Source organism: Caloenas nicobarica, chromosome 2 (genome assembly GCF_036013445.1).
Source record: "Caloenas nicobarica isolate bCalNic1 chromosome 2, bCalNic1.hap1, whole genome shotgun sequence".
NCBI lineage: Eukaryota > Metazoa > Chordata > Aves > Columbiformes > Columbidae > Caloenas > Caloenas nicobarica.
In genome coordinates this window covers 32,946,023-32,958,547 of record NC_088246.1, presented here as the reverse complement: position 1 = coordinate 32,958,547, position 12,525 = coordinate 32,946,023, and the positions used below count along the sequence as shown (strand labels likewise).

The 12,525-nt window shown below is 38.2% G+C and overlaps 1 protein-coding gene across 1 annotated transcript in view; it reads right to left on the bottom strand.

The window, feature by feature from the left end:
* The window catches only part of HDAC9 (histone deacetylase 9), a 280,108-nt gene that overhangs the window by 93,272 nt on the left and 174,311 nt on the right, over window positions 1–12,525 (bottom strand). The window contains exons 17-18 of the mRNA XM_065627268.1: window positions 4,188–4,243; window positions 3,858–3,945 (exon numbers count right to left, since the gene is read on the bottom strand). Of these exons, the coding sequence (XP_065483340.1) occupies window positions 3,858–3,945; window positions 4,188–4,243 (144 nt within the window). The remainder of the gene's footprint in view (window positions 1–3,857; window positions 3,946–4,187; window positions 4,244–12,525) is intronic.

Below are 12,525 nucleotides of genomic sequence, written 5' to 3'. Positions count from 1 at the left end.
AAGGATCTATGGTTTACAGAGCTTTTTCACAATTCTTGACAGAACACTAAACATAAGTGTATTCATTGATTTGCCAAGTTCCACTATTGAGGTCAAAGGCTCTACGACCAGCTGAGTAAATTGGCTTTCTTGAAATATTCAGTTCAGTTAGCAGTCCCTCAGCAGCTAGATCCACATCAAAAGAGATGCCAGATGCAGAAAGGACTTCATACTTCATTTTTGCAAAATCATGACGGCAACAGTTGAAGACATAGGAATATGATCTCATTAGCTATTAAATCATCTGGCAGATATGATGGTGCCTTCCACAATCAAGGAACGACCTTGGCCAGTCTCCATATTTCAAACATTATATAACGCCAGTGAAAAGAAATTCTGTCATTAAATAAAATACTGAAAAATAAATGCTGGCAATATATCTATATAACAAAGGCTGATGATGTGGACTTTTCCTCTTTTTTAGATTTCTTTTCACAGTTCTACTATCGTATTAAGTGGTTAGACACACAAGAAATTTTAGAAGTGAAAATGGAAAGCCCACTTGCCTTTCAGTAACAGAAAACTGAGTCTTTTTTGAAGTTTCTTTGCTGGCATTTGTAAGAAGCTGAAAAATTACAGGTATTTGCTTCTCCTCCTTTAATCCATCCCTTTAAAATTTCTGATTTAAAGAGAGAATTCAGAAGGAGGACTGAAAAAGTACTCTGAATGACAACACTTTCACCCAGACTTTATTTATTTTACAAACACCATGAAGTCTGAACCAAACTGAGTATCCGAGGAACAATGGTCCCATTTTCCTCAGGATGCCTAGACTCCAGGAAGGCTCAAGTTAGTTGTACAATGCCAATGGCACAGCAAGCACTGCCCATTGCTCGTGCTCTTTGCCAGCTGATGCAGCGTATGACTTTCATCCATATTGTTCAGGACTCTCTATGTTGATTGAGTCTTACTTGTACTGCATTGTGCTTGACTTGTACCTCCTCTGGGATCTCTGTGGGGTGACTTTTCTCAGTTGAAAGTACTTGAAACAACATGAGGATGAAGTTACAGCCCAACTGTGACTTAATTCCAAGGTTAAATGCAACACGTGTTGGAGGTGCAAGGGAGCACACGCTGGTGTGAGGGTGTTGGAGATCTGAAGGCAGCCAGTGTAGTGATAGAGGGTTCTGACTGGCAAATGAAGTAAAATCTGGCATGCAGACTAACCCCAGAATCCTATCCAGTCTTCAACTGTGACAGAATTAATTGGTTCACTCCAAAACAGACCCAGGTCACACTAGCACACATGCAAGTATTGATGATCTTGGAACAAGGATTGCAACAACAACCTGAAAAGTTATGTTGGCCATATAGATATATCAGCAAGACTATGACTAAAACCATAATAGGACTTCATTTTGTGATTGTAATTAGCCTTTCTTTTCGATTCATGCTTGGAGCTTTAGATACATTCTTGCTGTAACAGTTTTCAAATAAGAAGAAAAAATACTAAATGGGAATAAAGAGCTTTTTTTATTATTATTATCCAAATCTCAAAGCTAGCTTTCTTGTCTAAATTTTAATCCCACCAAGGGTTACTCTGTTTTGAAAAGCAGTAACTTCTCTAGTTAGACAAAGGAAAGTGCTGTTTAAGAGTGCGGATGCTACCATGTGGGAAACGTGTTCATATTCTGCCCTTAGTACATCAAATGTATTCAGGTTATATAAGTTAGTTCAAAATGGAGATTTATTCAAATGGTGGAGTAAGGAAAGAAAAGCTGAAAGAGAGGTCTTCTATTTCAGTGTAGAAAAAATGAAGGAAAGATTACAAATTTTTAAAGTTAAGCATTTTTATATGAACACATGTAGCAGCTATGAAGATTACATTTAATTTGTAACCAGAGTACAGTTTAATGTGTGGGATTGAATATTATTATTTAACATTTACATTGTAGTAACGGGCATAGCTGCCAACTAGCATGGGGTCCTGCTGCACTAGTCACTATCAAAATATAGCCTTAAAGGTTAATTTCAAGTCTAACATCTGTAATTCCATTCTTTCCTTCAGACACCCAAAACTCTCTGTTGGCGATCATAAAGATATCACTATTAACATGTTCATTCATTCAGTTCGGATTGTGATTTAACTATGGTTTGCATACATAAGAAATTTTCCATACAAATTTTTGTACATCATTGCACTGGCCATGGAGCAGACTAGGGACTGGACTGCAAGTGCTCCAGGAATGAAGTAATCTGTGTCAGCCATATATTTCTCCCTTTTCACCAGCTGAGTTATTCTGGCCAATAGGGCAGAGCCAGAGAGAGGCTGAGCATTCCCTGTCTACTTTCCTAAGGACAGGCAGCTTCACAGGTAATCATTTGCACAGGTAATGATTTGCACATTTAACCTTGCCTTGCAAAGTTGAAGCTGAATTCCTAAGTCCTTATTGTCTGAGTAGGTCAAATGGAAGTGATTTCTTTTCCCAACACTTGAATGTAACACTTACAGTCAAAAAGACTTAAAAATATTCACAAAATGCAAACTTTGAATAGGTTTTTTCTTCATAAAAACAAGAATACACATACAAGTATACACTTTTGGCCAGCATTTCCAGCAGTAAAACTCAATGAACTGTAAGATTCAAATCAGCGAACAGATACAACATACAGTGAAAGTGAATTTTTCAGAAATACTGTTTTTTTGCAGTTTATAATTATGTTCCTAAGTGATAGTAGAACACTTTGAGAAATATTTGAAAGAGATTCTAAGAATATCTAACCTGCCCATATACTCATTCTGCCATTCATATTTCACTTGCCATGCCTTCTCCCATACTCCCTCTTTCTCTGCTTCTCTTCAACAGCCAGTACGCATGTTTTACTGAACAAAAGTGCTAGATGGTAAGGCCATGACTTCACAATAAGATTTAATTATGAGTGCAGATATGAACAAGATTTAGACTATTAAGCCCTGCACTTCAAAACCCCTTTAACATATTTTGTTCTTAAATCTTTTATCACCTGCAAAAATTAATTAAGTGCAGATGTAACAGGTTAGGTTTTGATGCCAGGGTTCATTTCCTGTCTATGCTTTGTCAGACACCCTATTACACCTCCTCATGAACTGTAGGAAAACAAAAATGGTGCTCATAAATCAGCATTCAACTTTCCTTGGGCTGCGCATTGGGCTGATCCTTTAAGTGCAAGGCAGAGCTCCAATTCATTATTCATGAAAATAATATAGACAATATGCCAAATGTCATCTGCATTTAAATAATCCATTTGTTAAACATATTAAATATTGTGTAAGAATGCCTTCTGTTAAAATACAAGGCTAATCCAATGAAGTGGATTTTTAATCACGCAGCTTTCCTTTGGGGAACCATCAAAAGCTGGCATACATGACTTGAAAACTTCTCAGAGGGAATGATCTGTTGATTTGTTTAATAATATCAAAGTTACACAACAAGTTGAATCATTGCTAGCTGGGGGAAGTGGCCAATTTGGTTACCGAAGCAACACCATTCTTTAAAGCACATCTAACTATTTAAAGTTTGTATTCTGTAGGGAAAAGTAAACTTGGGTTCTGTAGGGTTATTTTAACAGTGGAAGTATCAATTCATTTAAGGACCATAAAAGTTGCCCTGATCTGTGCCTTCTTCTCATTAAATTGCAGTTAACACCATTAAAGTGAAACATAGATGTTTATGGCTTCAGTACTGCCATCCTGGCTTTAATGAGTTCTCAAAATCAGAGGAAATGCACACCTTTATTACTTGTAGGTATTAAAAGTAGGAAAGTCTGACATACAAGTACAAATCCATTATCTTTAATCTAGATGCACTGAAAGTGCGATGCTTGCCAAGAATACATACCAGATCTACAATCAATATCTTGCCTATATTTAGCTTGTCTCTCAAGTATTTGGCAGTAATTGCAATCGAATTAAAAAAGCAGAATCCCCTGTGGAATAGAGAAGAACAGAAATAAGAAAGCAAATCAGTCAGGAAAACAGCTATAAATAATGTTCAGAGCATTTTTAAAAATGCTATATGATCTCTGAGGCCATAAATCTGCTTCTGGGAGTACGTAGAAAGCCTTTTCAGTCATCTGCTAACAATTACAGTTCTTCAGAGACATGCACAACGCAGGTGATTGCCAGTAACCTTAGTGCTCCAAGATGGGCAATATTCCCTGGTACTTACATGGCTGTTGATTCTTCAGCATGATGGCCTGGGGGCCTTACAACAGCAAAGCCATTCTGCAAGAACAAGATAGCTTTTCAATTATCAGCTTAAAAAAATACTTCACTGAGTGCAAAACAGAGCAGGAGGCAGACTGGATTGAAATCTATTAGAAGCTCTTGAGCACTTTTTCTGTCCAATCACCCTTTCATAGTACTGCCAGAAATAATATATTTGAGAACAGGGGCATATAAACTTGTATAAATACACACATGCACACACGTACATACACTCACAACATGATCTAAAGAGGAGGAAAAAGGCAGGACGAGAAAGCTGTTGTTATCAATTCTGCTGTCTAGAATTCACATTTAAAAGGAAGCAGAGACTACTGATCTGTTCTTGATCTAAGTTCATGTAAACTTAAATTGCTCCAGCTTGAGATTCTTCAAAACAAAAGTAGTTTGAGGTATATATTTTACATGATTATTCAGTGTTGCCCCTTCCTTCTGTATGGTCTAAATGACAAATTCAGACACACACACACTCCTAACAGCAGAATAAGGACAACAATGAATATCCTATATTTCTGCAAACCATAAATTAAACCTGGGAACCTGCCACACTCGCAATTTTAATAGATTTCCTACAGTCAATTTCTAATGCACTTTCTGGAATTGTATATACATTTCATAAAGCACAGCACTAGCATCAGTGATGATCAAGGAATTTTTTGCCTGTAGAACCACTGAAGATTATAGAGAAACGAAATTTCCCTCCTTCCGGTGTGGGTAAGATAAAGGGAACATGTATAAGTACTGGCAAGGTAGTTCTGTTCAGAAAGTCAGATGTATTCACAAAACAGTGTCTCATAAGGGTGTATCATATCAAACTTCTCTTGCAACAGTCAGACTCGGGAGTAACACCATTACTCCATCAAATTTACTCTTTATTTCAGCTGCTCAAGACAGTTAATCTCTTCTATTCGGCTACATATGTGACACCAAATTAGTGACAATCAACACATTCATAAAAACAAAAAATTATAATCTGTGCATTACTATATCAGCCAGACTTGTATTTTCAAGCAGCCTCACAAAAATACCATATGTATGTATGGCTGCAAGACCAAACAAGCATTGTATTTTCAGAGAGGAGGGGACAGAAAGAAAAAGGATGGAATATTTCTATATTTTAGCAATCAGTATTAAAGTAGTCCAGTTTGATATACTTAAGATAGTTAAATGTGAATGTTTCAGCCTTTATGCATCTGAAACAAACATGATAATCACAGAACTTTCAGTCATGTGGGTGTAAATGAGGAGGAACAACATAACAATTAACAGAGTTACATTGGTGCCTGTGAAATCTTGAAATCTGTTTATTTACAATCTTATGAATGTGTGTTTGTGTGTACCTGTGCAATTGTCTACTTATGTTGTTTCACTGGCATGAATTTATAAACAAATACTGCCAGGCTTTCTCATAGAATTTGCTGCTAAATGTAATCCAAGCAGCCAGCTGCAAAGTTTTGTGGAGCGTGGCCCAAGTTCTATCAGACAACAGCAAAGTTAAACTACAATGCAAACGGGGCACATCTCTAAGAGTGGTTCTTCTGGCCAACATTCAAAGAATCTGGAGGACTTGACATCATGCTTTGTGTTGCAATAAATGTCCATATTAAAAAAAACCAAAACCAAACACACACACACAGAAAAATATATATGTTCATATTTCAGCAGGCATTCCTGGAGGTGGAATATAAATTGCTTATAGATCAAAGACACCATCAAAAAAAAGGCCTTGTGGACTGCACTGATCTTCAGAACCAAACCAGTTTTACCCTCTTAGCTAAAGCCCTATTTCTTTTCCTTCTGAGTGATTCTAACATTTCCTTTTCACACAAAACATGACTTAGAGAAGAATTCTGTGAAGAATTTTCTTGTAGGATTTATCAAAAAACGAAGTATGTTTATGATGAGGAATGTACAGATAACAAAGTGAAAGAAGACTCAGAGAAGAGGGTATTACTAGAGAGAGAGCATCATGCTACCTGTATTTTGTTCTCTCTATATTTGGAAAAAGTCCATGCAAAGCTTATTGCTGCACCTGCTCAGCTCAGAGCTCATTATTATCTAACTTTATCAGCATTCCCAAAAGATCAATATAATTACGATGATTTTCTCTGGGGAGATTTCATGGCACAATATAGAGATGGAAAAATTCAACACTGATGTTTTTGATAACATGACAGTTACAGTACAGGCTTCTCTTTTCTATTCCCTTACTCTGGTGAGGCTGTTTGGAAGCCCAGTTTTGCTATAGCTAGATAATTTCTGCAGTCAGAGCTTAAGTTAATTATTACAGTTCTTCATGAGCATGCAGGACATTCACATCAGTGTTGTGACCATTTTTATACGTTTTTACATTACAAGAACATCAGTATTCACAGAGGGAATTGTCTTTTTTAAAAAAATACAATGCCATATGTTATATTGATGATAAAGCATATGATACAATCAATTTTTACCAAACACTGAAGACTAGTTACCAGATAGTATTAACAGCAATTTTTGTGTAATTGGTAAAACACTTCATTTCTCCTACTTTCAAACTTTGTAGGAACACAGTGTACATTAGCACAACGGAACGTGAATTCATTTATTTAGGCAACATTTAAATACCAGACAGTGAGCTCAGAACAGTAGACAGAAAGGCAAAAATCTGCTTTAAGGATAGAAACACTAACAGAGAGCAATATGTTGAAAATGAAGCCAACACACATAAATTCAAAGCATTTTTGTACAGAGCCTTATTTATACTAGGATACAGACACCTTTATGTGTAGACAGAACATTAAACTGACTGACAGACATTAATATTAGAAAAAGGATTCATGTCTGTGCCATTATATGATTACCTTTAGTTAGATTTGAGAATAAAGAGTAAAGCCTGAATAGAGATATTCTAAACTCTGTGCTTGCTTCAACAAAGAACAAAATGAAGCCTGCCCAAACTCATTTACAAAGAAAGTCCATTGCAGATAGATCCACTCAGTTGGATCTTTAACAAAAACTAAGAAAAAATGTTAACATTTTCCACTGTAAGCTAAGTATTCTCTTCTTTCATGATTCCAAACAGGTAGTTAGATGCTTGATTTCCAAAGAACAGAGCTATACATCCTACTGTGGCCTTCTTGTCTTTGGTGGTACAGTTGATTCCACTCCGTGGTATGCTGGGTTAGCATGTTGGGCTATATCATGTTTGGGCATCTACTATACCTCTACCTGAACCTTTCCAAAACAAGTACACAAGACAATACCATAATACAAGTCATCTCTCCATGGCTTGTGACTGACCATCTACAGCAGATTTCCGCTTGTGTTTCTATGATACAAGCAGGTAAAAACAGACATAGGTAATTTTTTCTCTAGAGCAATACATGGTGACTGTGGCAAGGTGTGAATCGCCCTTCCCTTTCCTTGGCAGTGAGGAGCTTGCCCGGCCTAGATTCCAAGTAGACCAAAAGCAGCCCAGCCAGTCTGGCACTCCAGGCACACTGAGAAGCCTGGCTGAGAAGCTGTGCATACTAGCTTCAGCCTGGTATTACTCTAGTAAAATCCTCTGTCTTTTAATTGACTGCAAGAAAAGCCAGTGCCATGCAAGAAATAGCAATGAACGCCAAGAGCACTTACTGAAGTGGTAGAAGACTCAGATTCAACTCCTGCTTGAACATGGGGATGAAATTGTAAGTATTCTTCACATACCTGCTTGTGTATTTAGATTATGTGGTCCATAAAGTAGATACTGAGGCACATCTTGTCAGTCTGAGTTAGTTTTCTAACAATAGGTCTAGAATCATGCTCTTCTCCAGTTCTTATTCAAATTATGACTCTCTAATTATTTCCAGCAGAGTAGCAGTCCTTCAATAGAGGACAAAACATCACCACTAATCTCAAATTTAAGATAAAACAGTCTTATATGGAGTTTAAAATGGATTCCTTCCAGCTGAAAAGATAATAAATTTAAGGTCTTCTCGTATTTTAAGTTTTAAACCCCTGTATGAAAGAGCAATGTTATCTATCTCCACGATTCAAGCGGCAATAGTCACAAATTGAAACAGCAGAGGCTCCATCTGAATGTAAGAAAATGCTCTTTACCATGAGGGTGTCTGAGCAATAGAACGGGTTACCCATGGAGGTTGTGGAATCTCTATCCCTGGAGATATACAAAAGTCATCTGGACATAGTCCTGGGCAACTAGGTCTAGGCTGCCCTGCTTGGGTAGAGGAGTTGGACCAGATGACCTCCTGAGGTCACTTCCAACCTCAACCTTTCCATGATTCTGTGATTCTATTCAGAAGTTCACAACCTTTGAAAAATGTCTCTCAGGAAAATGGTTGTAATCCCTAGTGATGAACAAATTTATTGGCAGAACATTGTCCCACGCACTAGCTAATTGCAGCTCCACACACTGTTAAGGACAGCTTTCTCAGGAGCCTCTGTGTATCTCATATGGAGACCAAGTACCTAGCTAAGGGTCTGGATTCCACACCTGAAGCTCAGTAGGCTCCTAAAGTAAGCTGTTAAAGTTTCTATTTTCTACATGTCTAAATCCCTTAACCTATCTAGCCCTTAGCTCTTAAAATTAGCTGTGCTTAAAAATGGCATTCTTGGACACTCACTTGTTTTTAATGGAAAGGTTTTATTTTTGCTTCAATGTGCACAGGCTTCAGAATGAGAAGTAAATCACTGAGGCTAATACTTGGTTTCTTTGTAGAAACTTTTTTAGTTATTATGCAGAAATGTATCCATTCCTCCTATCAGAATTTATATTCCTTACATCTTATAGATATACAGCTTTTTATCTTTATAAAATTATACAAAAACCTATTTCTTTAAATTTAAAAGGTGCTCTATACAGTGTATCTGACAGGGTGTAATCTCTGAAGTAGTCTCTGTGTCATCTTCAACTTTGCTATCTCTGGCTTAGTCAACTCCTAAAATAACAAAGCTCAGGTCTCAACTACCTGCAACAACACCCTTGTGACCGGTACCCTAAAGAAGACAACCATATTCTTACCAGTGCCATTTACGCTGTAACATGATCTCAAGCTATGACATCCAGCAGGGAGGGCAAGCATAAGCGTGAGTGGTGTAAGGCTGAGGCAATCCTCAGGTACCCGTTTAGGACGATTTTACAAGCTATTCGTACTGCCAGAGCAGGAGCCAGTATCTGGCCCTGGGGGTCTACGAATGCAGTGAACAAGAACCCATGATTTAACAGAGCAGTATTAGCAGCATGTAGATTTGCCAAGAAAACAGTAATGGACATGAGGGAATACCATTTTGTCTTGCAGAGGAAGCTAGTAGAGGCCAAGAACACAGAAATGGACATTAAATATTTAACTCTGTGATGGAAACAAAGAGCTCCCTGTGTGCTTTCCTGAAGGTCTTAGAGGACAGCACCAGGATACATGAAAAGTTGATGCTTGCAGGCTAACTTACATATGATGGTCTGTTTACCCACAACTAGTGTTAACTATATTGGGAAGGTTTTAAGAACAGACTGGTCATGGAGGTAAGTTATGTACCACACATATAATTTAAGTTGCAGTGCTCTATGAAATAATGATAGTCATTCAGCTACAAATATAACCATAATTGCTGGGATAAATTTTTAAGAGACGGTTTTGTAATTTTGTCACTTTGTAAAAGCAAAGAATACAAACTACTATCTAAAAGACCTTGACTGATGGCTTTTATCAATCATATCTTTAACACTAGTAAAATAAGCATTCATTTGTTACCGTTTCTTACACACTCTGCATTGTTAAAAATGCTGTGCCTGGGCATGGAAAAAAAATGCCTCATTCTGTGGCTGCCACACATCACTCAGAATTTTTTTTTAAGGCAGAGAGAGAGTGTTTTAGGGCAGAGGGTGTGACAGGGAGGTAGAAACAAGAGCAGGACAGAGCCTGCAGGAGAAAGACTGTCCAGGAGGCACTAAGCACAGAGCACTTCCCAGGAAAGGAGATTTCTGCAGGTAACCAGAGGATCTGTGTGGGGTTTGCTGTTGCTCAGGCAGGCATGGAAATTTGCTGGCCTGAAGCTTTACTGGAGAGAGGACACTGTGGGACTAGGGAGACATTTGTTCTCAGCTCTTTTTCATTATTACGTCTTTAGAAAGATACTTCCTTTTAAGTTTTTTCTAAGAAAATATCACAGTAGAGCTGTGAAAGACGGTTGAGTGATTTTTATACGGAACACTTTTCAGACTAGAGAACTAAGAGCTTGGGCGGGGGTGGGGGGGCTAGGGAGTTGATTATGCTAATTCTGCTTATTGACTAGATAAGTACAATTTACTGTATGAAGATTCCTTCACAGCCCTATGTGACAATGGCCTTGAGAACAGTAACAACCAAGATCATCTGGAATGAGAGTTTCAAGTTCAACTCAAGTTATCCACGGATTATACAAAGACACCAGAGTAGCAATGACCAAACGCAGGAGGTTGGTTTTGTTATTGATTCAACCTGACATATCAGAAACAAGCATCCCAGGAACGTATCAGATTCTGGTTTGGAGGAAACTCATTTCAACTGCTTTCATTCTGTTAAATGACCCCTAACTACCAATAGGGCAGCTCTACACATGTGTGTGCACATGCACACACACATACATACAATGAGGCAGAGAAAGGGCTTGTGCTTCGCTCCATTCAGCTGAAGTGGATGTTCAAGACAGTCTCAGACCACACTTTTAACTTATGTGCCTTTTCTCTTGACCGTTCTTTTGCAAAATGGCTTCTTAATTAATACAAACTTTCATAAAATAGGGAATAACCATACAAATCCTACCAGCTCTGGACAGTTTGCCGCGTCTCTTCTGTTTCATATTTGTCAAATTAAAAATATATGGTGCTTACATGTTTCTATCACAGAGTGCTACTCTCACCAATGTTGACATATTTAAAGGATATGCAAAGTCAACTAGACAGTAATCCTTATTATGCGTACTGTACCTAAAATAATTCCAGTTTATAGTAGTACTGAATGAGGTCATCTGAGGCTGAAGAAAAACCATTCCAGAAATGTTCCTTTGGATTTTCAGTACCTCAACGGTCTGCTCTGGCACTGAGTTGCCCATTATGATGCAAAGTCATCTCACATAATAAAAAGAGGTTCTTATTAGGTATACTCTTTATAAATTATATTTTTCACTGGTACAATTTTTTTTTCCTGCCAGTCAATTGTAGGTTATCAAGGGACAGCCAGAGAAACGTGTAATTTACTATCAGAAAAGAAGTTAAGACACACTTGACGTTCACAAAACAGCACACAAAAAAATAACCATTACAAGAAAAAGTAATATTTTGAAGGACGTTATTCAACAAAGTATAATTATCACAAAATTATCTTACTGACATAATCGACTATCCGAATCCCAACTCCTTAAAAGTAGTATTAATCATTTAATAAACACTTAGCAACAAAAAAGGTGGCAGCACCACCATGAATAATTTTGTTAATAAATGGAAATATCAGCAACCTGAACTCTTTCAATAAAAATAATAATTTGGCAAGCTAAGTCCTGAAGGTAGATTCTCTGCAAGCTCTAAGAGTTATAAATGAAATCTGAAACTCAGGAGAGACCACAAATGCAGAAACCCTCCTTTATTTTCCTCTAAGACTTGTCTACTGTGCGGTTTGGATGACCTCTGTACTCGTCCAGTTCAGCAGCAGGAGAGAAGCGCCTGCTGTGCAGGACAGCTGGGTGAAGGCGAGGCGAGGGGCTCTGTGCCTCGCTGCCTGTGAGAGAATCAGTGTGCCGATAGGGAGGGGAGGAGAACTGACCTGAGCATCAGAATCGATGTAAGGGAAGCAGACAGGCCAGACTGGGAAATAAATGGAAAGGCATGGCAGGACAGCACCTCTCAGTGCCACCAAGCCATGAGACCATGCGCTCCTGAAATCTGCCTTGTTGTAACTGGGACACTGTGAGTCACAGAGTTGCCTTCAGGTCCCACAGGATGTGTGTTACAGCCTAAGCCTCCACATGCGCCATCTCCTTTTGCAACATACTTCTAGCACACCTCTACTTTCCTGTGGCAATGAGAGAGAGGAAGGAGGTCCTTAGGAGACACTTCCAAGAAAGAGATGCCCTCTACGCAGATGCAGATCTTTCAGGGCCCTCTTTCTGAAGGTACGATCATTAGGTAGAATCTAGAGACAATGATTTATAGAATCATTCAGTGATTCACAGATTGCCAAGGTCACAAGCTACACTGCATCCAAGAAATTATATGCAGGGCACTATCTGGATTTCTTCTCCAAGCCCCAAGGAATATATCATAAGAT